This window comes from Adiantum capillus-veneris, chromosome 10 (genome assembly GCF_014529385.1).
Source record: "Adiantum capillus-veneris isolate H3 chromosome 10, ASM1452938v2, whole genome shotgun sequence".
Classification (NCBI taxonomy): Eukaryota; Viridiplantae; Streptophyta; class Polypodiopsida; order Polypodiales; family Pteridaceae; genus Adiantum; species Adiantum capillus-veneris.
The window spans coordinates 146234479-146259478 of NC_140940.1; the positions used below are offsets into that span (position 1 = coordinate 146234479).

Below are 25000 nucleotides of genomic sequence, written 5' to 3' on the forward strand. Positions count from 1 at the left end.
CTAATCAGAGCCAAGGCCTCCGTACCCCACACTATCATTCGAACAGAGCTAGCTGCCCCTCCTATGGAGATTGAGGTGCTTACCAGGTTAGTCTTCTGCGTGCACAGCTTGTGGGATACTACTAGAGAGAGATATGCTAGACTGACCCTTGAGTCTTCTAGACAGTTAGCTCTTCAGGGAGACACTTCATGCTGGTATGCACATATGACATCATGGTTTCAGACGCATGGCTTCACCATGGACAGGCTGCCCACTTTCCAGTACTCTCTTCAGGCACCCTCGATGTCTCTTACACGGGTGGGGATTACTAGACTCATTTGTCTCAGGACCTGATCCAGCTGGATACGAGAAGGACATGGATAGAGCCGCTACAAGAGTTGGGCACGAAGATGGCTTTCTATAGAGAGCATCTTCTCCACCTCATAGGAGATGGGTTTGTGATTCGACCCAGCTACATGGACACACATGTCTCATGGTTTGCGGTGTGCCATTGGTCAGATACGCACATCCTCACATCAGCTGGAGATTGAGACTGGTAGATTCAGAGGGATACCAGTAGACAACAGGATATGCTGCTTATGCAAGCTAGAGTTAGAGACAGAGCTACATTACAATATGTCATTGCACAGTGTACTATGAGATACGGGGCCGTTTCCACTGCTTATTTAGAGAGGGTTTCGGTCTTTCTCTAGGGTCATGAGTTATGAGGATCAGAGATGTCTTGGGCTATATCTACTTGAGTTACATAGATATAGACACTTTACTGGGGAGAGAAAGAGAGAGAGAGAGAATCCTAGAGACAGATTAGAGATTTTTTTTCGCTAGATATGGGCCAGCTAGAGGAGCAGCCATCACTACAGAGCTCAACCCACACTCATTCGACCACTACCGGCATTCTCATCGACCGACCACTGGAGCTACGGAGATCCAGACGGCCACGATTGAGGAGAGGGGCTACATAGCATCAATGGAGACTACAACAGAGCCATACTCTCTCGACATCTAGAGTGCAGATGAGGATGGATTCTAGTAGTATTATCTTTGTTCTAGTTCTTTTGTACCCAGACATGGTATTAGATTCACTATCTTGTAACAGATTGGTCTCATAGGTCATTTTGGCCTTTTGAAGACGTTAATATAACATTTCATTTCATTTCATTTCTCTCTCTCTCTCTCTCTCTCTCTCTCTCTCTCTCTCTCTCTCTCTCTCTCTCTCTCTCTCTCAGGCTTCCGCACACGCGCACTCATATGGCGTCAGTCGCCAGCGTTGAGGGCGCACCTTCCGCATTAGATTCTTCTCCTCCCAAGATCTGAACAGCCAGCGTTTCTGCAAATGGAGCAAAAATCTGCTAGCGTTTTGCATCAGCCAGACAAGCAATGGAATCTGGAGCTTTTTTGTCGCGGAGAAAAAACCCGACTTGGCATCTGGTGCCTTGCCGGCGAGAATCCTCTTCGTTCACTTCAGATTTCAGCCATTCCCCACTGCTGTTTTTTCTCTGTTTTCAGCCCCCCGACGGCTGTGCACACAGAGATAAACCCTCCCTACGCCCTGTGCACCACCATCTTGGGTGGATAGACACTTACCACTTGACCTCGACATGTCAGATCACTTGCTTACACAGGAGCATCTACATGGACTTAGGGAGAGGATCTTGGATCTCTTCTTGGACAGGTTCATTGCTTGGATCTACAGACTAGAGTGGGACTTCAGTTCTTTGGACTCTCTGGGAGAGTTTACCCGCGAGATACCCAGAGCTTGGCTTGGATGGTAGTGCAGTTTCTCTGCTACACTCATAATCATTTGGATAGTTACCGTCAGAGTTATTTACTCGCCCTCGGTAACCTTACAACAAACTTATCCCCCGACCTGGGCAGTAGGCCACTCCCAGCTCATTCACATTTAGAGCCACATCGAGATGTGGTTTGATGGCGTTGTTGGTGCGGATTCTGTTTTGGTTGACACCGAAGGATTGGAGGGAGGAGATACAGGCAAGACGGTGTAGATAGGTTGGTCTGGCCTTTCCTCTTCTCAAAGGATCTTCATAGTGCAGATTGCTCAGTCTGGCTTGCCTTCTTCATACAGGATGAATACGGTGCAGACAACTTGGTATGACCACACCTCTTCTCAGAGGCCCTTCATAGTGTAGGCTGTTGAGTCTGGCTTTCCCCTCATCTAGGATTACCCTACCTACTGACAGGACACCATCCGGTGGTGGTCCGTGTGGTCTCTCGGTGACTGCTGCAGCTTACGGTAGCTTCTACAGTGCAGATTACTTAGTCTGACTTTCCTTGTTTCGGAGGACGTTTACGGCGCAGATTGCTACATCTCGCCTTCCTGGAGTTTTTCACAGCGTAGCCACCTGGCCACACCGGGTTACAGGTTCATGCATTCACAAGCTTCCGGTCATTCGCATGACAGTTCCTGGGCTTCCCCATTTTCTCGAGACGGTTTGACGACAGACACCCTAGATCCTATTGGGCAGGACACTTGCAGGTCTATTGGCACTTCTTTTACGACAAGGAGTTATTTTCACACTCAGTTTGGGACCTTCATGCAGTATCTTCACCCTGTATCGGCGGAGTACAGCAGTTTGCTACACTTCTTGTGAGGGTACTTTACCATGGAGATTTCTTGGCGGTCAGGAAACCCCAGACTGCTGCTACACTCGCGGAGTTTGCCGGAGGATTGTCCTTCAGTGGACGTTGTGGCAGACATCTTCATCATTTGCCTCACATCTTCCGCTTCATGTAGTTTGTTCAGCATCCGGTGCTGAGAGGGGGTGTTAGACTTACACCACTTTGCTGCTTCACATAGGCCTAGGGCATACTTGTACGACTAGTATGTCTCTGGGCTGGCCATCCATAGTCTAGGTTGTACCTGGTTGGGCCGCTCGAGTTTGGGACCGGTCGCCCACCTTGTCCGGGCGCCCTCATATATATTTCTTTTCTTGTGGGTCGTGCGGGAATTTATCTGGCATTGCCCTACCTCCCCTTGGGCACCTATTTATGGGGCCCGGGGATACCCACTTCCATCATCTGGTCATTGTGTATTGGGTCTTCTGCTCATGGTAGTCATGGGGGGACTGATCGCCCCCTCTCACCATATCTTGCATTTGTGGTCTCTCTCTCTCTCTCTCTCTCTCTCTCTCTCTCTCTCTCTCTCATGCTTCCGCACACGCGCACTCTCACATTTGCGAGGTTACTGAGGGGTATTTTGTGAATTTTGGAGAAATTGAAGGGCATTTTGGGAACTTTTGGTAAAATATGAGGGGCATTCTCGGAATTTTTGAAATTTGAGGGGTATTTTGGGAATTGCACAAAGTTCAGGGGTATTTTCCGTTTCTTTTACCTACTAGTAGCATTTCAGCTGAGCAGTTTGAAGTCTTTTATAATTTTGTTTTTAACCATCTTACATGGCTTCACCTATCTAGGGTGGCCATATCTTATACATTGTTTAATCAATGCAAACTTCTCCACCCAAAACACAGAGTGGGTTAACACCTAGGTCTCCACCCCCTATGTAGCATAGATGATGTTGGTGCAGAACTCAATACTGTACATTGTGGAACTGACGTATATATTATCGTCTGGATGATTACCATGAGTATATAACTTGAACTTTTCTTTAGAGGTGAACTTGGGCTATTCTTGGATTCATCTAGGTTTATACTAAAATGAATTGTAAATTGTTTTTGACATTCTCCCTGCTGAATTACTACTCGCGTGGCATTTTGCAACAGATGCACTGCTCATATCATGATAATGTTTACATTGCTGTGTATATATTGGCACTACAATGTAGAATCCTGCCTGAACAAGTAGAGTTTGACTTGAATGTTTCAGGTCAAAACATCTATGGATGGAGAACTGTTGAATAACCGCTTGAGGTCATTGGAGGAGGGAATAGTTGGCCTAGTAAGTCATATATGTCCAGGAAAGAGGACTATCCATTTTGGACCACTCATGTTTAAGACAATCAAGAGTGCAAGAGGTTAACGTTTTTCAGCCTTTTGAACAATTTCAGGCAACTCAAATGGCAGGTAAAGCAGATCGTAAAGACCTAAATGGGTTGCAGATTCAAATGTCTCTCCTTAAGGACTCTCGTTCAAGTGAGCTTCCATCATCCCTAGCAACATTTAGTCCAGAAGGAATACTGATGGAGACCTCACCCGGGGAAGAAATCAAGGAAGTTAGCCAAAAACAGAGCTTCTTAAATGAACACAAACATGCAGAACCCCCTGAACAGATCACAAAAGAAGAAAAGGATCAAACCATAGCTGAACAAGCATCTCAGCATGAAGAACCAAAGCCTAATTTAGTGTCGTCTAGCGAATTTCAGAAGCTTAAAGCCACCTTTTTTACCCTGCAGTTCTCACTCCAGAAACTTCAGGTAAAAGTTGCACTTGTTGTGATCATCTAGTGGACTAGTTTTACTGCTTTTTTTAATGAGTTCCACAATTTGGAATTGTTGCATTCTGTTTGGTAACAAAAGAATTTCAATTTTGACTCTTCTTAACAGCACTAAGTACCCACTACAAATGCTAAAATTTGTAGAAAGAGACCTCCAACTGGTGATACACCAATGGGCTGCAATTTGAGTTTGTTGCACACAAGCTTTTCTCAGGATGCTTGGATGTGTGGTTGTAACCGGCTGGCCTACTGCCCAGGCGGTGCGGGACAGCATAAACAGTAATTTTCAGCTTGTAAAACCAGAAATTTAGCACTTAGATAATGGAGATATAAGGCAGAGTAATTAGGGGGGAGAGAGAGATTGAGAGATAGGGATGGGATTGGGAGAAATGCAGAGGTAGAGTTCCTCCCCTACACGTAATTGGCCCCTGAATATGCCCCTTTCGATATTTCTTTTATTTAGATAAAGTGTTATAGTACAATGCTTATGAGAGAGCTGGCAGCTTGCTTTTGTGAGAGCAGACCAAGAGAAAATGAAATGAATTGAGAATTAAACATCTTTAAAAGGCCAAAATGACCTATGAGACCCAAAACATTACATCTTGGGAGAATCCGATAAAGTGTCTAGAAGAAACTAAGAAACTGAAATTGAAAGCAAAAAAAGCTAAAATAGAACCGTAGGGCACTACAAGGGGGTGATTAGGAGCTCTCTAGCAAACACAAAGATACAACCTTGTTAAGGATCAGGAGGGTAAAAACATCATCATCATCGTTGTCATCGGTGTCCTAGGATGTCCAGTGTAACAGACTTGGACACTCCAAGTCGGGAATCTACCACAACACACGTGAGCAAAGAACTGAACAAAAGAGAAATGAAATGAAATGAAATGTTATATTAACGTCTTCAAAAGGCCAAAGTGACCTATGAGACCAGAAAATTACAATGTGGTGGATCTGATACAAAGTCAGAGTCAAAGTAACAAGATGACAACAATGACAAAAATGAAATGACAAATGCCACAATAAAATACTATGGAATCCTAAACTACTAGGTGTGAACAGCAGCTAACTGGGATATCTAGATCACAAGAGATCCAGCATTAGTTGCTGGTGGATCTCATCAATCTCCTCCATGGTCAGTAGTCTGACCGGGCGTCGTGCATGTCGAGCCAAAGTGATCCGAATCCTGTGATGCAGCCTCCGTCGATGTTGTGTAGTCCTCCGCAGTCGTGGGCGTCTGGATCTTCCAAGCTCAGTCGCTCGGTCGATCAGTGTGCCTCTGGTGTGAGACGACAAGCTCTGCTGTGGTAGTAACTCCTCCGGGTGTCCAGTGACAGCTCTAAAGAAATCTGTGATCTGTCTCTGGGACTGGCTAGCCTCTCCTCTCATCAGGCTCTCTCTGTGTCTGCGTAGCTCGAGCAAAAACAAGCCCAAGCATCTCTGATCCTCGTACTGCATGACTCTGGAGAATGGTCCAAAGCCCTCTCTGAACAAGCAATGGAAGCGGCCTCGTATCTCATAGCAGACGGGGCAGTGGCATGTGTAGTGCAACTCTGTCTCAGGCTCGATGTCACACAGGGGGCATGTCCTGGCCTCTGCTGGTACTCTGCTGTATCTCCCAGTCTCGATCCGCAGCTGGTGTGAAGATGTACGTATCTGGGCGATAGCACATCGTATCCCATGAGACAAGTGGGTGTCCATGTATCTCGGCCTCGTCACAAAGCCATCAACCGTAAGCTGGAGGAGATGCTCTCTGTAGAAAGCCATCTTCGTGCCCAGCTCCTGTGCTGGCTGTATCCATGTCCTCCTGGTGTCTAGCTGAGTCAAGTCCTGGCGGATGAGCCTGGTGATCTCGGACTGTGTAAGAGTCGGAGAGGGTGCATCCAGTGAGTACTGGAAGGGAGGCAATCTGTCTATGCTGAACCCATGCGCCTGAAACCATGATGTCATCTCCCCATACCAGCATGCTGTATCTCCCTGCATGGCTAACTGTCGAGAGGACTCAAGTGCAAGGCGAACATATCTGTCTCTTGGAAGTTCCCACATGCGGTGTATGAAGGAGACCGATCTGGTGAGCGCCTCCACCACTAGTGGGGGGGCAGCTAGCTCTGCTCGAACAATAGCACGTGGTACTGAGGCCTTGGCTCTAATGAGCCGCGAGATCATAGAGACCAGAGGCTTCTCCATGTCCCCCCATCCATCACTGCGGCCTGTCCTCCCGTGATGATCTAATGAAGGTCCCCAGATCTCAGCTCCATAAAGTAATGCAGAAGCCACTAGAGTGTCAAAGAGCCAGAGCTTCGTCCTAGGCTCCTGAAACTGAACCTGTGAACACATCCTTTCCAATCTACCCAATGTTGCATGGGCTCTGGTCAGTCTAGTCTCTGCTGCCCTCCTCAATGAAAATGTTGGCCCACTAAAAACCACTCCGAGGTAAGTGTACGCATCTGTATACTCCACAGTCGCCTGGCCGTATGTGAATGCTGGTGCTGACCTCCTGATCCACTGTGGGGTGGTATTAAATACCATGACCTTGGTTTTACCAAGGTTGACGGACAAACCACTTTCTTGAGCAAACCTATTCAAAGCATCCAAGTGACGTTGCATCCCCTCCGGAGAGTCGGAGATCAACACAATATCATCAGCATATAACAATAATGGAATCCATGTCCCTGCCATTTGTGCACCTCTATCACCATCTCTCTCAGTGTTAGAGAGAGAGAGAGAGAGAGAGAGAGAGAGAGAGAGAGAGAGAGAGAGAGAGAGAGAGAGAGAGAGAGAGAGAGAGAGAGAGAGAGAGAGAAAGAAAGAAAGATTTTTAACGTCTATGTCAGGCCGAAATCGGCCTATGAGACAAATCAAATGTACATGGTGTGTATGTCATCCGTCTATCGGAAAGACAAATGAAACAAAACTGATACAAAACTGAACTGAATGTAGGTAGTGGGGTATCTGAGGAGGGATGGAGCTCTATCTCTAGGGGTATATGCATGTCTATATGCTCAAGGTAGTACAATCATGAGAATGCATCAAGCTATCTAGCTCCATCCTGTACTAATGGGGGGATGTAAGATGTGGTACATGGGTGGGTCTGGTGCCAAGGCTACCCGGATGAAAGCTGTCGGGTCGGCCCTCATCTGGGCCACTCGCTCCTCAGTGGCACGGCGCTCCCGGGCTCGGATCTCCTCGATCTGTCGGTGGTGGGAGCTCGCGCCCCTGTAGCCTGTGACTCGTGGTCGTCATCTAGCTCGGCTCACCTCCGCCTGTGGGAGTGTCACTCCCCTCTGAGTGTCTGGTGAGGGAGGGGCGGCAATCCTCTGAAAGAAGTCTGTGAGCTGCGACTGTCTCCCCTCTGTCTGTGTAGCTGTGTGTGGCTGTAGTAGTGTGTCCCGATGGCTCTGTATCTCTAGTAAGAACCGTCCGAGCTGTCTCTGATCTCGAGAGTCCATGATCTCTCGGAGAGTGGGTTGTCCTCTGAATAAGGCCTCATACCTGCCTCTGATCTCAGTGTATGCTCTGCATCTACATACAAAGTGCTCCTCACTCTCCACCTCCTCTGTGCAGGCTCTGCAGACTCGCTCCTCCCTGGGAACACCAGTATGTCTCCCGATCTCAATCTCCAACCTGTGTGAAGCCACTCTCAGCTGACCAATCGCCACCCGTGAGCTATGTGGCATATATGTGTCCATGTAGCGTGGTCTCTGTATGAACCCCCCAGACAATATGGTGAGAAACTGGTCTCTGTAATCTGACATCCTCGTCCCCAAGCCAGGTGACTCCCAGACTCTCCTAGTGTATAGCTGCCACAGATCCTGTCTCAATACCAAGTTCCTCTCACTGCGAGAGAGGTGAACATATGGTGAGTGGGGGTCGTATTGGAATGGTGGTAGGCTCTCCATGTCAAGACCGTGTCCCTCAAACCATGCTCTGACCTGTGAGTACCATGCTCTCTCATGCCCACTCTCTGATAGCTGTATAGTTGCCTCAAATGCTCTACGAGTAAGTTTGTCAGGAGGTAGCTCTCTCATCCTCTGGATGAAGCAGACTGTCTGGAATAGTGCCTCTACCACCATAGGTGGTGTGGCGAGCTCGGCTCTAATAATGTCATGTGGCACTGTCTTCTTGCTGCGGAGCAAGCGTGAGATCATACATACCTGTGGCCTCTCAAGCTATGTCCACTGGTCAGCTGTCAATCCTGGTGCCCATACTGCCGCCGAGTACATCAAGGCCGGGGTGACTAAGGTGTCGAAAAGCCACCCCTTCGTGCGGGGTTCCTGAAAGTGTGCCTGGTGGCATCTCCGCTCTAGCATGGCCAGAGCTGCATATCCTCGGGTGAGCCTGTCAGCAGCAGCCTGCCTCATAGTGAAGGGTCCTGGTAGGCTGGTGAATGTGATGCCAAGGTAGACATAGGAGGTGACTACATCAACCTGTCCTCCTGCTGCTGTGAAGGTGGCAGCGCTCCTCACTGCACTGGATGTGTGAAAGATCATAACCTTGGTTTTGCCAAGGTTCACAGTCAACCCCCTGTGTGTGCTGAATTCGTCCAAGGCCTCAAGATGGCGTTGCAAGCCCTCGGGTGACTCTGAAATCAACACAATATCATTAGCATATAACATGATGTGGACCGGAGTACCTGCCAAGTCGCTCCCCTCTCCTCCTGCTCGCAGTATGTAGTCGGAGATCTCGTCGATGTAGAGCCCAAAGAGTGTCGGGGAGAGTGGGCATCCTTGCTTAACACCAATGGTGCTAGCAATGGTCTCTGAAAAACGGCCTGGGCAACGAACTCGACCCGTCACCTTCTCGTAGAGAGCATATATGGCCCAAATCATCTCTGTTGGTACCCCAATGCTGTGAAGGCGCTGGAAGAGTCTCTCGCGTGGGACTGTGTCAAAGGCCTTGCGGAAATCCACAAAGCAGCAGTAAAGCCTCTTCTTCCGCGCCTTTGCCCCATCAATGAGGCAGCGCAGAACGAAGATGTGATCATTGGTGGAGAAAGCTCGTCTGAAACCTGCCTGGCCTGGAGCTCGTAAACCCTCGATCTCCGCGTAGCAGCTGAGCTGTGCCTCAAGTACTGCTCCATATAGCTTGGCCATCGTGTGGCCAATCATGATAGTCCTGTAGTTCCCTGGGTCCAAGGTGTCGCCAGATTTGTGGATAGGCACTATGGTGTGCTGTGTCCCCTATAGCCCGGTTGAAGACATGTGCAATCAACGGGGCTATAGTGGAGGCCGCATAAATGATGTGCTCACTCTGTAATCCAGTATGGTCAGCTGATCGTCTGTGCTGCATGCGGCGTATGGCCCTCTCTACCATCTCTGCTGTAAAGAAGGAGGAGCACGTGGGGCGTGGCTCGTGTGGCTGTGGGATAGGAGGCTGCCCTGGCACCTCGTAAAGTCGCTCTGCATAATCATGCCATATCTGTGGATCCTCAATAGCTGTAGTCAGACGTGGCTCGCGCAGGGTGCGCCATGCCGTCGCGCTATCCATGCTCATGAATAGGCGGTATAGCTCAAGCTCCTGTGCCTCTTCGAATGCTCGCCGCTTTTGGTGTGTCAGCGTCTTCATATGCCGTCTGGCCTCTCTCTCTGTGATCTCTCCTAAGGCTCGCCGTGCACGGAGGCAGAGAGAGAGAGAGAGAGAGAGAGAGAGAGAGAGAGAGAGAGAGAGAGAGAGAGAGAGAGAGAGAGAGAGAGAGAGAGAGAGAGAGAGAGAGAGAGAGAGAGAGAGAGAGAGAGAATGAAATGAAATGAAATGTTATATTAACGTCTTCAAAAAGGCCAGAATGACCTATGAGACCAAACCGATACGGTATGGGTACCTTAGTACTAAAGTACTAAGTGTGAAAAGTATGAAAGTGTGAAAAAAAAAGTGAAATAAACTTCTTAGGAGCATTCTGGGTGTCTGGCTAGAATGCTTCTAATCCTTTGCTGTAGTCTCCTCCGGTGAAGTGTGCTTCTGCATCTCGGTCGTGATCGTCTCGATTTCCTAAGCTCAATCGCCCTGTCAATGAGGGTGCCTTTGGTATGGATGTGGGTTCTCCTTTGTGCTGGCTGCTGGTCTCTTGCTTCTCCTTCCCCTCCTGCTTCTCTCGATCCGAAGAAATCTGTGATCTGCCTCTGAGGCTGTAGTGTTCTTTGTCTTCTCATTAGATTATCCCTGTGCCGATGTATTTCCAGTAGGTATAAGCCTAAGCATCTTTGATCTTGGTATTGCATGACTCTATCTAGAGGTCCAAAGCCTTCTTTAAATAGGCAATGGAAACGCCCACGTATCTCATAGTATACGGTGCAATGGCATATGTAGTGTAATTTCTGTCTCCGGCTCCATTCCGCATAACTTGCAAATTCTGCTCTCAAGTGGGATTCCCCTAAATCTGCCAAATTCAATTTCCAGCTGGTGTGAGGATGTACGAATCTGACCAATAGCACATCTCAAACCATGAGACAGGTGGGTATCCATGTAGCTCGAGCGAGTCACAAATCCATCTTCAGATAGCTGTAGGAAGTTCTCTTTGTAGTCGGCCATCTTCGTGCCCAATTCTTGTGTAGGGTCTACCCATGTCCTCTTAGTATCCAATTGTATAAGATCCTGACGGATGATTTTATTAATCTCTGTTCGTGTAATTGCCAGTGATGGAGCCTCAAGAGAGTATTGGTAGGGGGGTAATCTTTCCATACTGAACCCGTGTCTTTGAAACCACGAAGACAGTTGCGCATACCAGCATGATGTATCCCCTTTCATTGCTAACTGTCGAGAGGATTCGAGGGCCAATCTAGTATAGCGGCAATTATTTGTATCCCACAAACCATGTATAAAGGACACTGATCTGGTAAGAGCTTCAATTTCTATCGGAGGGGCAGCTAGTTCCGCTCGGATAATCGCGTGTGGTACAGAGGCCTTGGCTCTAATCATTTGGGAAATCATAGATACCAAAGGTCTCTCCATTGGTTTCCAATTATCCTGATCCACAGATGGTCCCCAAATCTGGACCCCATAAAGCATAGCTGAAGCCACCACAGTATCAAAGAGCCAAAGTTTTGTTCGTGGTTCCTGAAATTGCACTTGTGAACACATCCTCTCCAACCCTCCCAAGGCCGCAGAGGCTCTGGACAATCTAGCCTCTACTGCTTTCTTAAGAGTAAACTTCGGTCCTGCAAATACCACACCAAGGTATGTGTATGCATCTGTGTACTCTACTGTATCCTGGCCATATGCAAATGTAGGTGCCGATCTCCTAACCCACTGCGGTGTGGTGTTAAACACCATAACTTTGGTTTTACCCAAATTCACTGACAGTCCGCTGTCCTCCATGAATTTATGTAATGCATCTAACTGCCTCTGCATTCCATCTGGTGATTCTGCTATTAATACAATATCATCTGCATACAACAACAAAGGGATCCATGACCTTGCAAGTTGAGCACCTGTGTCACCCTCTCTATCAATGTAATTTGATACCTCATCTATATACATACCAAATAAAGCAGGGGACAATGGGCATCCCTGCTTTACTCCAACGGTGGAATGAACAATGTCGGAATCCCCTTCTGGAGTACGTACATAACTAGTTACTGACGCATATAAGGCCATGATCCCCCAGATAATCTCCTTGGGGACCCCTAACTCTTGCATCTTGCGCATCAATCTGGCCCTTGGTACTGTATCAAAAGCTTTCCGAAAATCCACAAAGCAACAATACATCCTTCTCCCGCTTGCTCTTCCTTCCTCAATAATGGCTCTGAGCGTAAGAATATGATCTAGAGTGGAATAACCCCTCCTGAATCCAGCTTGTCCTGTTGCCCTTATGCCCTCATTCTCTGCCCATCTATTCAGTTTTTGTTCCAAAATGGATGCGTATAGTCGGGTCAATGTGTGACCCACCATAATGGTACGGTAGTTCCCAGGTATCATAGGATCCCTTGACTTGATAATAGGTACGATAGTAGATAATTTCCAAGATTCAGGTAATCCTTCACACATGACCCTATTAAACAGACGAGCAAGGACTTCTGAAAGTAGATCCCTTGCATGGATCAAATGTTCTGCTACTAGACCCTCATGATCATATGCTCTTCTTGTCTTCATCTTATCAATGGCTTTTTCCACCATTTCCGTAGTAAAGAAAGTACTAGTAGCAGGGCATGGCTCTAGCCGATCTGGTAGTGGAGGCTGTCCAGATACCATATATAATGATGTTACATATTGACCCCAAATCTCAGGAGAAGTAATCGTCGGAGGCAGTGAGTGCTCGTGAAATAAGCGCTAGGCCTCATGTGAGTCCTGACTCAAGAAGAGCTGATATAAATCCTTCTCCAGTTTGGCTAAAAATGCCCTTTTCTTGCGACGTACTATACGCCGAAGAGCAATCCGGGACTGCTTATATGTGATGATCCCAAGTGTAAGCTCTTTCTGTACCTGGGTTCTCGTCTCTCTGCATTCCTCGTCATACCAACTGTTCTGAGGCATGTTCCGAGATCCTCTCTTCGGATCAGGTTGAGTATGTGGGTATGCCTCTTGTGCTGCTCCATGTAGTATCTCTGTTAACTGAGAAGTAATCTCCTCTACAGTATATACTAGCTCGGCTGCCCACATCCTATTATAGATCTTTGCCACATAGACTGAATCAGTCTCTGGTGTGAAAGTATATCTTGTGTGTGTCTTGTTCCTTGGTACTTGAGAGGCATTGTATTGGAAGGAGATTGATAAGGTCAAGAGAGCATGATCCACTGCAATCCCAACTGGTTGGGGTCCCACCTTAAAGTCCTCGATACTAGAAAGAAAGCTTGGTGAAGTCATGACATAATCCACTGTGCTGGCCCCATGCTTGTGCGGGAAGCATGTGAATCCCCCTGATAAAGAGAAATTCTCTAGACCATTAAGTATGGCCAAACCATGTGTAGTTGCCATCTCCATGAGATGTCTACCATATTCAGTGTGTTCTTTATCTTGTGAGTTTCTAGTATGCCCCCTTTGTGAAAATCCACTTCTCTGAGCATTTCCTCAGAGGTATCATAGAATACTGCTTGAGAGTTGGCCGTTCTGGCATTAAAGTCTCCTAAGAGAACAATGTCTCCATCTCTAGAAAACTCCCATATGTCATTACTCAATATGGAGAAAGGGGACTGTCCTTTAGGTGAGGAGTAGACTGATGTACTTGGAGGGAAGTAGCATGTAGCGATATATAGAAATCTATCTGTCTCGGCTCTCATTCTCACCCACATATACCTTGCTTGCTCATCTTTCCTGATGAACTATAGTATTGGTTTCAGCTCTTCTTTAAATAAGACTGCTGCTCCTCCCAAACCCTGGCTACCCCGTAGAGATCTTTTGTCTGGTCGACCAGCTGTTTCCCATAAATAACCCTTCACATGTGGCATACGTTGTCCCGGTATCTGGTGTGTCTCTGAGTAGAATACTATCTCTCTGTCCCTAAAGCTGTCTTCAAAGGCACCTACATCTAGCCTATATGATCCATTACAATTCCACGCCGCTATCCGGAACGTCGCCCCATAGGTCTCGCACCGTCATGCTGAGCGCTTTTCCAGAACCACTACTTTCCCTCCTCTATAAAAGGCGATTTTCCCCTTTTCTCTTGCTGCCCTGATCTCTGGCATCAACTCTTGCATGTGTGCCACTTGTGCCAATGTAAGGTCATCTCCCAGGAAAATACCGGTTTTCTTAAGAGTTGGCCTCTTCTTTAGAAATTCTTTCCTTATTTCTATATTCGGGAAGCGGAGAATAAGTGCCCTATCCTTTACGTTCCCCTTCACATCGATTCCTTTCTTGCCCACTCTCCATGCACTTGTGTGAGTGGGCTCTGTGATGCCCATGCGTTGTAGGAGTTCCTTCACTTCTTCATCTACATTCTCTTTGTCTTTGACTCCTGTGACCCGCACATGTAGAGCCCGATTCTTCCTTCTGTGCTCTTCCTCAATGGTCATATTAATAATGGTGGAGGTAGGTGTGGTATTGGGCATCTGTGCCTTCCCTTTCTTCGCATCCTCAATCCATTTCTCTGCTTTATCAACCTTTTCTTGTGTCTTAAAAAGACGTTCCGCCCATGAAGATGCCGTTTTTGATTTCTGTTCATCTCCTTCCCGTAGAGCTTTCATCTGATCCTTCATGTCCTCCAGCTCCTTCAACACCGAAGGAGAGAGAGAGAGAGAGAGAGAGAGAGAGAGAGAGAGAGAGAGAGAGAGAGAGAGAGAGAGAGAGAGAGAGAGAGAGAGAGAGAGAGAGAGAGAGAGAGAGAGAGAGAGAGAGAGAGAGAGAGAGAGAGAGAGAGAGAGAGAGAGAGAGAGAGACGCGACATGGCACGGCACGGCATATTTCCACGTCCAAAGAGACTGGCCCCAAAGACTGACGCCCCTTTCGGTATTTATTTATTATTAATGCTTCACAAAGTACAATGTCGAGGGTCCTTGTCTCAACAGCGCTTCCAAGCTTATCTGCTTGAGACTTAGGCCGTGGCACTCACTTTTATAGGTCCAAGGCCTTCCAAAAGCAGTATATATGAAAAGATTCAACTCTAAAAGCATCTTGGCCCAAAAGCTAGCGCTAGGGAGAGCTAACGTGATTTGAGGAAATCCGTACAGGTGCCATGTTAGCTGCGCAAATCGTGGAAATCCGTATGGTCTACCACGTCATCAACGAAAATTGTAGGCATCTGTATAGCTGCCACGTCATCAGCTCTTCACGCCTCTTTTAGCCTTTTGTGCCTCGGGCCCCAGCGGGCAGGACCCCATAAGTTGGCACAACTTATAAACTTATAAAATGGATGCCCTTCTGTTTTAGGCCTCTCGGATTGGTTCTGCAAGTTGGCACAACTTCTACTGCATCTTTCAGTAGGCCTTTGACCCCTCTTTGTCCGGAGTTTGTCCTTTCGGTCATGCCACAGCATCACTTTGTGGCATACCTCCCTCTTGAAGAATTGTAGGTGCCCTCGATTATGCTTGCAAAACCAACATCAGCCAGAAACCAGTTCAGTAGACACTGACTCTAAGTACCGACGTACTAGACAACACACATCTAGTACTTGCACGAAGATGACAACCACTGAACATTTGCATGACATTAACATCACTATCAATGTTGCTGTCACGAGGACGTGGCAACTGCTAACCTTAGTTGTTGGTTTCTTTCCAATGATTTTTGTTTAATTTTTGAGACCCTCTTTTTGAAGTTGCAAATGGTCGGACATTGTATGGCCAATGTGAACGGTAGTTTCACCCGCAGACGGGAAGTTGGTCGGCACTGGAATTCGTACAGTAAGAGGATGTCTAGGCTCAGAGCAAGATCATACAGGTCCCCCCCCGTCGCACTTAGCAAGTTGGTGGATACTAGGAAGTGAACTCAATAAAGGCATAAAGTCAAGGTGGGATCACCAACAGAAAGTATCCGACAGTTGGGCCACATTGCACTTTTGGATGCGGTCCCAATGAGGATAGATGGTCAGAAGACCAGCGGGAGCCCAACGGAAGCATCTCCTAAAATTTAGGGAACTGCTATTTTGGGCCACGAAATGTGTTCGCGTCATTACCTTCGGTATGACCAAGGGAACATTTTAGTACTCTGCTGCAAAGTCAACTGATGCACAAGTTGAGAGATTTTTAAGCAGGAAGCCCAATGCGGGGAAATTGCATGTATGAGTGCCAAGTGGCACTTTGTGGTCAATTTTACCAAGTCTGGGAGAACAGAACCCGTAACTGACTTTTGAGAGCAGTTTTGGAGGCTGTTAACTTGGATTTTCAGCCATTTCTCTCCATTTTTGAGCTTCCCATGACTTTGCCTAGGTCCAAGGAGCTCATTTTCAGCATTGGAAGGCATCAGATGCGTGTTTACAGGGCTGTTTTGCTGCGTTTTCAGCGATACGCAGGTTTTGGCAGCCATGGAAATCTTCCCCTTTTTGCATCTATTTGTTCATAGATGCATTACAGGTCAAGGACAGCAGAGGGGGCGCTCGATTTATGCTGGGAGGATGCTTCATTGAGAGCCTGTGTTCTGAGGCGGGTTGTCTCCCCTCATGAAGTCGAGTATATTTTAGAGGATGCCCATAGTGGTCCCATTGGTGGCCATTACCCTGGTCATATAATTGCACAGAAGATTCTCCAGTGTGGCTTATGGTGGCCCTATATTTTTCGCGACGCAATTGCCTATGTAAAGGTATGCGATGTATGTCAGCACTGTGGCCCTAAACCGAGCAAACAGTCAAACCGTCCTTTGCAGGTCTCTATGGCATGGCAACCCTTTGAGAGATGGGGCATAGATTTTGTAGGTCCAATTACTCCCTCTGCCCAACCCGGCAATCGGAAGTATCTGTTGGTGGCTACAGACTACGCAACAAAGTGGGCAGAGGTTCTTGCAACAACAGACTGCACTGGCACTACGGTAGCCAAGTTTCTATACGAAAATATTTTGTGCAGGTTTGGATGTCCCTTGGAAATGACCAGTGACAAGGGTAGTCACTTTGTGAATGAAACAATTTCTACCTTGCTGGCCAACTACAAGATTTTTCATCGAAAATCTTGTTCCTATTACCCTAGAGCAAACGGGCAGGCAGAGAGCACTAATAAGGTTCTGATAGCACTCCTGCGGAAAGCATGTCATCTTCATCCCTCGACTTGGGCTCAAGCTATCCACGGTACACTTTGGGCATATCGAACTTTCAAAGCCACAACCAATCACACCCCATTTCAATTGGCTTTCGATTTGGAAGTGATAGCACCTTTCGAATTCAACTCAGGATCCCCGCGAGTGGGCAGTCTTCGGGCCAATGGAAATTTGGGGTCAGCATCTGTATCTAGAGGCAGAGCAGCTTCGTCGTAAAGCCTGGCATGATCGCCATCTCTGGAAGCCACAAATAACGCAAAGATCATTGGTGCTACTTTGTCAGGCAAAGTTTTTGAAAAAAGCAAAGAAGTTGGTCCCAGCATGGCAAGGACCATATAAGGTGATGGAGATTCTGCCTGACGGCGCTGTACAATTAGCCACTCTCGAAGGAGTTCCGCTGCCTTTAGTCAATGGATCTCGGATCAAATGCTATCATGCTTAAGCTGCCGCTCAAGGGTCGAACCTAGCTACCATCAAGTGTTGAGCTTCGCCGATTCCTGAACCTTTCAATAACCAAATCACCCTCCCCTTAGACAGCTCTCCTTCTGCAGACTCTGTTAAGCTGAAGGGGTTTGATTCTAAATTGGATCAACTCTGTCCTTCACTCTTTGTCTTCAATCTCTGTCTTTCTTGGGCATAACCTAATCTCTTGAATCTCTACTCAATTCTTTTCTTAGCTTTTGCCTCTCAATTGAAACTCAGTTCTTTGATATGCATAAATGCCTCTGTATCGTTGCGCGGGGTAGTTATTTATGAAATGATTCGCGTTTTATCTGCCACTTCTGAGTACCTCGAATTTATCAATGCTTTCTATTAATTTGGTCGTAGCTAATTCTTTAAGGTCTCTGGGATAGTTTCCTAAGCGTTAAAAGTACTTCCTTATTTGAATAGCCTCGGCTTTGTCTCTCCTCTCAACCCCCTCTCCTAGCCCTAATGCTCGCCCTAGCGCTTTCCCGCTCTCCTCGCCTCTACCCCTTACTCTTGCCCTCGCCTTAGTCTTGGCCTGCCTCACCCTATCCCTCCCCTGGCCCTCGCCCCTTATCCCCTATCCTCTCACCCTTTCCCATCCCCTCGCCCTTTGCCCCTAACCCTAGCTTTCCCCTCCCCCAAACCCCCTTACCCCCTATCCCCTCGCCCTAGCCTCCTCGCTCGCCCTCGCCCTAACCCTCCCATCCCCTCGCCCCTCGCCCTAACCTTCCCCCTCGCCCTCGCCCTCGCCCTCTCCCTCGCCCCTCGCCCTAACCTTCCCCCTTTCCCCCTCGCCCTCGCCCTCTTCCATCCCCTCGCCTCTCGCCCTAATCCTCCCCTTCCCCCTCGCCCTAGCCTCCCCTTCCCCCTCGCCCTCACCCTTTCCCACCCCCTCGCTCCTCGCCCTATCCCTCACCTTCCTCCTCGCCCCCCTTCCCCCTCGTCCCTAGCCCCTAGCCCCTAGTCCGTCGCCCTCGCCCTTTCCCATCCCCTCGTCCCTAGCCCCTTGCCCTATCCCTCCCCTCGCCCCTCGCCCTAGCCCCCCACCCTCTCGCCCTCGCCTTGTTTCTTCCCTCGCCTTGGTCCTCGCCCTTCAACCCCTCAAGCCCTCGCCCTCCCCCAACCTCACCTAACCTCGCCTCCTGGCTTGCGCAAAAAGCAATCAAGGCCAAAACAAAAACAAAAACCAAAAAAGCACATTTAAAAACTGAAAAGCGAAGCTATACTTGCTTTTAGCTTCAACTTAAAAGTAAATCAGCCTCAACTTCTTCACATCAGAAGCGCCAAGAGTAATCTGGACTCCACATTCTTCCCATCGCCAAGTGCCTCCGAAGCTCCTGCGCCCTGCAACTCAAATTTCTCATTGGAAGTCCCCGCACAGTTGAGTATGATGGTTCGTACTCGGAATAGAGAAAAGCATCTGCAATCAGAGGATAGCTCTGACAGTAAATCAGACTATACTCCTAGTTCAGAGCAGATTTCAGAGGAATCTTTCGACGAAGATTCACCCCAGTCAGTCACTGCTGACAGAGTCACCACACTCCAGGTGCCTTGCCCGTTTGGTGCCCTCTCCAAGGTACCTTTAATATTGATATATCATTTGAAGGCTCCAAATCCAGCACTCAAGGATGTGTCCTCTCAGCAGCAAATGATACACTTGGGTCTTCAAATGTTGGCTCAGGCCGATTTGTCCTGCAATATCTCTATTGCCAAGCTAACTTCCCTCTTGCTCACTTTTCCAAAGTTGAATGGTACTACACTTACAGTGGAGGATATCGGACAGGCTATGGGAATATTGATTATGCTGGCTCCTCTGCCCGCAACAAAAACCTTCTCTAATCTCTCACCCGAAGAAACTGCAAATGCTTGTCAGGAACATTTGCTGGACTCACATCCAGACTATCACAGGAGTCAGCAGTTGTATTCAGTGTTACAGTATTATTTTTTACTGCGTGCACCGGAAAGAACGGGGGTTCCATCTTCTCCGGGTTCTCCAGCAATATGCGATGCTTTTTTTGTCTATACCACTGCCTGCCGTATCCATTTCACCATTTGCTGTTTAAAGCGCTACAGGACAGGGCAAAGCGTTTTCGGACTCAGCGTAAAGGGAAAGCGGAAAGGTTCAATTGCTATGCAGCCCCTATTATGCATTGGGTAGTACAAATTATGCAGCAAAAGACAGATGCAAAAGCAGTTCTCACCCTTCAAGATGATCCAAAAGAGCAAGACCGTTCCAAAATGGCCAAAGGGAAAGGCATCTTGCGCAAGAGGGCAAAGGTACAAAAAGATTCATCTGTGCAGCTAGCAACACTACCCTTCTCAGAATCACAGGTCAAAATCTCTGACGTCCATACTACAACAACAACAGTGTGTATGTCTACTTCTGTGGCTACCTCAACTTTCACACCACCTCTTGTGAGTAGTGTTGCAGTCACTAAAACACAACCTCCAGTTGTGTCGCCAGCACCACGTACTACTCTTAGTGTAGGGGCACCTAGGGATAATGTTGGGGCACCGAAGGATACTGCAGGGGCATCTAGCTTTGGGACGCCTACATCTGACAAGCATGACATATATGATACTTTTGCGCCTCAGACCGACAAACTTTTAGAGGCAGACAGAAGAGCCATTTCGACGATTATCAATGTAGCCCTCTCATTGCAAGGTACGAACGGTCTGCATCGCGCTTGCTATGACGGTATGACAAGGGAAGTGCAGGCTCATCTTCAACGAGCGATGGATAGGAACAATTTTATTGCTACAGCTCAAGATCGCATAAGAATCTTAACTCAACAAGTAGTGGACCTCAAACATATTGTCCACTCTCAGCAAAAACAGTTAAAAGAGGCAAATGATATGACCGCAACAGTTCAGGACCTCTCTCCTGTGGTACATACACTGTGTCCCTCTTGTGCAAAATACCAAGCTGTAGCCATTTCAGAGGCAGTTCCAGCTACAGGTACAACTACAACTACAACCCCGGTTTCTCTGCAAGTTTCTGCTATGGCAACACAGGTACTGACACAGACGGACGTTTCCAAAGCACACTCAGGGGATTCTCAAACAGCAGAGAAAGCAAATCCTACCAATATGGAGTCTAACCCAACAGGATCGGTCTCATCACAATTTCATGGTCCCTCTATGGCCTCCCCGTCCCAATCCCCATCCTTTCCTCAGCACTTCTACGGCTTCCCGCGATTCCAACAACCTGTTCCACCCTCGCAGCCTGCCCAGTCTTTTCTTGGGTCTCCACCAGCTCCACCTACTCACCCTCAACCATCTCACTTGACGCAGCCTGCTGCTCATGGGGTGGCTACTCCATACCCGATGTACCCTCCTCATGGCCACTACCCCTCACCATACACTTGGCCTCCATCTCCTTACCCACCTTACTATCAGCCTTCTCCTCCTCCTCCATCATCCGACCACCAACAGTAGATCGCCGATATTTCAGTTCTTTAGTTCCGCTCTTCGGGACGGGTAGCGGTCGTGTGGCGGGCAACCTGTAGCCTGCTACAATGTCACTTTCACTTTCACAGGAGAGTAGTTTACAGTTGGGCTTTGGTCAGTTGGTTCTCAAAGGATGGTGTCAGAATGTATCCCGCAAAGGTCGAAGCTCTTAAGACATGGCCACACTTGAAGACTGTGCACGATGTTAGAAGCTTCTTGGGATTGTGCTCCTACTATAGAAGGTTTATCAAAAATTTTGCAGAGATAGCATCACCGGCTTTGCTTTTAGCACCCCTTTGTAACCTTTAAATACATGGGTTGGCCTCTCACAACTCAGAGCATCTGGACGCAGAGTCTGAGTGTGAGCGCATGTCCGCACTCTAGTACTTACTAAAAAGGCGCTCAAGAGAGTATAACAAACTCCCGTCCAGTTCCTGAAAAGAAAGTTGGTTCATCTCATTCCGTTTAGCAGAAAAAAAAAATCAAATGGCAGATGACCCACCTTGGCATAGGTCTGCATCTTTGTGTGTTATCCATGTACCCAAAGGTCTACATAATTCTTAAGCTGTTTTCTTGGGCAGAGACACGTGGCAGGGTGGTCTAGTGGACATCGTGGCTAGGTCACCACCGCCACCCAGGGGGGATAGTTTAGATGATGTTCTTTATGAGCCGTTGGTGGCTCTTGATGATTGTACATATGAGTAGTCGTTTTGGGCCAGTGGCATTATCTTGTACGTAGTCGTATAGAGTGGGTCTTTACACATGGCACGTCTTCACCATCCCGGCACATCTGAGCCTCAACACCCCCATTGTACCTGTGAGTCCTGGGCTGAAGCCGATTGTGCTGCCACACCAGAGTCTGTATGAGTCTTTGAGATAGTCGAGTCATATGTTCTGGTCTGCTGTTGTGTCTTTGCGAGCTCTGTTGACGTCTATTGTTTCCTTTCTGTTCAGTCTGTTTGAGGGAGATTCAGTCTGGTTGAGTGAGATTGTCACGCACATTGCATTGAGGACCACCCACTGTAGAGAGCACGACACATTATCCACGCTATAGTGACCAAAACTCTGCTCGTGCACTTGCCACATTGGACGCATATATGTTCAGGAAGCCCACAAGGCAACCCTGAACCTACATAGTGATCCACTGAGCCCTGCTTGGCACAATAGTCCCTCTGCCCACAATGGCCTGCTGCAAAGAATCCGCAATAGTTATACATACCCCACCCTGGATGCCTCCGGGTCCAAAAGCAGCTGACAAAAAGTATCATATCGTCCACGCAAGAGCTGAACACAACGTCTAATGCGGCTCTCACACAGATGATGCTCCTGTAGCATAAGGAGATCAATCTCTCCTCCGACAAGGCAGCGCTAAAGCTCCTGACGCACTCGGCCCCGTTGACGCTGAAACTGGGGCCCACCAAGTCCCTGCATGTTCCAAGAGACGATCCTCATGGGGAGCGAGAGAGAACAAATGCTGCCGCAACAACTAAACGTGCTATCTTCGAGGCTGGCTTGGATGGGGAGTAATCCGTATCCGAGCATCCTCTAGATAGGCGTGACTGCAAGGAGTGCCTGGCCCAAGCCCAAGTAGAGCGAGCCGTACGTAAAGTATCCTCCTCTGTCCAGCAGTCCTTATGAATGTATACATAGCATGGCGAGCACTGAGTATCAGCAAAGAGGTGAACCACAATGTGTCTACATCTTGCTGCATCTGGAGGAGTCACGGCAAACTTGGCCAATGGCCAGAGAGTAGAAAGCGAGTCTGTAACTCCTAGGTCTCCCATGTGGTGAGAGAACTCTAGGACCTGTGTATGTAACCACTCCAACACTGAGTCGAGAGTCCACTCAGTCTGGTCCCTGCCGCAAAGAGGAAAAGAGAATCCAATCGCCGAGTCTAAGGCCTCTATCCCCCTAGATGCAAGGAACAGAACATGAATCCTGAAGCAGGCTGCCTCATGGTCTGAGGAGTCGCCGAGAAAACGTAGTCAAAGATGTCCCATCGGCACCGAATGTCGAAGCTCGTCAGACCACGAGGGACTGCTGCAAAGGGAGACGTCTGTACCTGTAGAGGGGGTCGCAAGAAAGGGTGTCCCTCTCTCGCCAAGCGACTCGTGGCAAAGGCGCTGCAAAGAGATCTCCTAGCAGCTGAAGATGGCCCCGCCCCCTGGGTCGACTGTGGAACTGGAGCGGGAGGGGGGGGGGTGTAGGAGCAGGGGAAAGAGGGGGAGAAGAGGGGCGGGGGGGAGCGACAGAGGCAGAGGGGCGAGGGGAAGAGGCGGCGGGAGGATGATGAGGAGGGGGGAACTCTGGGGGGGGGGGAAGGTGGGGGTTGGAGCAGGGACCTCATCCTGCTCAAGAGGACCGAAGCGGTTCCTTGTGGGAACCCACTGCCACTGGGCAGGCGCCTGAGGACCACTCTGAGTGCCAGGCTGTTGCTGTGGCCCTTGTCGTCGTCGACCACGAACCTGCTGCCATGCCTCCTCCGTTGGAACCCCAGGCTTGGAGGTGCATGTGTACATCGTGTCTCTGCCTGTGGTTGCTGGCCAGCCCTTGCAGGCTGGGGCTGAGTCTGTGGTGCAGGTCGAGGCCTCCTCCGTGGACAGGCCTTCACAAGATGGCCCATCTGTCGACAAATGAAGCACTTGTTCGGGAGGCCTGAATACTCCACGCTCTGTCTAAACCAACCCCCACTCACCCGAGGCAGAAGAATGACCTTCGGGAGAGTGTGAGTGTCCCTAACCAGAACGCGAACTGAGGGAATGCCGGCCGCCTTGGCAGCTACTGAGGCTGCCGTGCGAGGTGTCTCCAGGACAATCCCAATCGCTGAGCCTATCTTGGACAAGAGTGGTAGGTACTCCCTCCGCAAACCAGGAAAGCAGACGGAGATGGGGAAGTCTACCTCCTCTACCAGAACATCTGAAGCAGGGTCAAAACCATGTCTGCACTGTCGAAAGTGGGCTCAAGCTGCTCGAATGGTCAATGGACTCATGGAGATGACCTTGGACGCCATCTTCGGGGTCGCGAAATCGATCTGGTAGTAGCCCCGTCCGAGGATCTGAATGTCCAAGATCTTGCCCACCTCTGCAAGAAGGCGGGCCTGGAGAAGGTCACATAGCTCTCCTCTGTTGGGTCTGGTGGCGAGAATCTTGCAGATGACGGAAGTCGCCTACAGACGATCCACCTGTGCGGCTAGGCTCGCTTGCTTTGTCGGAGTAAGAGCAAGTCGGATGGTGGGCTCAGGGGGGTCGGGCGAGGGGACTTCATTAGAGTCCCTCTGTGGCAGAGCTTGAGCCTCCATCTGTGTCTGCTGCTGTGTCGGAGAAGAAACGGGAAGAAATTTTTCTCTGCAAAAGAGCCCCAACGAGCATTGTCCGGAAACCAGCACTTGTCAGAGCCAATCACAAAAAACTTCGGCACGAGGGTGGCAGAGAACCAAGATAACGGGGGCGGGGGGGGACGCGGGGCGGGCTGGAAATGGCAAAGGGTGGGGGTAGCGGGCTGGCAGCGGCAGCGAGCGGGGCAGGAGGCTGAGGGGCGGACAGGGAGGGCAGCGCAAATCAAGGGGAGGGCGGGGGGGGGGCGCAGCTAGCGTTGGCGGGAGGGGGGGGAGATAGGTGCTATGAGCGCACGTGTTATGCTCCATGACATTCTTTCGCGGCATCCTCAGCAGAATCTTTCGATGCTGCAAAGTTTTCAACAATTTTTGAACTACATGTTACCCCCTCTGATGCCCTATGTGGTACCTCCTCCTCAGGCATCAGAAAGTACGAGAGCTTCCAACTGGTGTCACAAACTGGTGACGTGTCATGGCCCTGGACAACTATGGGCAGCAGATACACACACACCATAGGCTGGCCGACTGCTTCTGAATTCTGAAAATCCTGCTGACATGTTGACGTGGCAGTGTACGGCAAATTCCGGAAATTGCGGCGTGTTTTACGCTTGGCTGCTGACGTGGCATTGCGTACGGACAAAAAGCTGGCTGAATGTGCATGGGAAAATGCAGGCAAATCTTACGCTATTGCTTGGAGAAGCTTTTGGGAAAAAGTTGCTTTATTTTCAA

At 48.9% G+C, this 25000-nt stretch overlaps 1 protein-coding gene across 5 annotated transcripts in view; it reads left to right on the forward strand.

The window, feature by feature from the left end:
- Positions 1-25000, forward strand: part of LOC147449805 (uncharacterized) — an 88321-nt gene that overhangs the window by 41486 nt on the left and 21835 nt on the right. For all 5 annotated transcript variants that reach the window (XM_086522169.1, XM_086522172.1, XM_086522170.1 and 2 more), the window contains 2 exons: positions 3844-3915; positions 4025-4390. In XM_086522169.1, coding sequence (XP_086378295.1) covers positions 3844-3915; positions 4025-4390 — 438 coding nt within the window. The remainder of the gene's footprint in view (positions 1-3843; positions 3916-4024; positions 4391-25000) is intronic.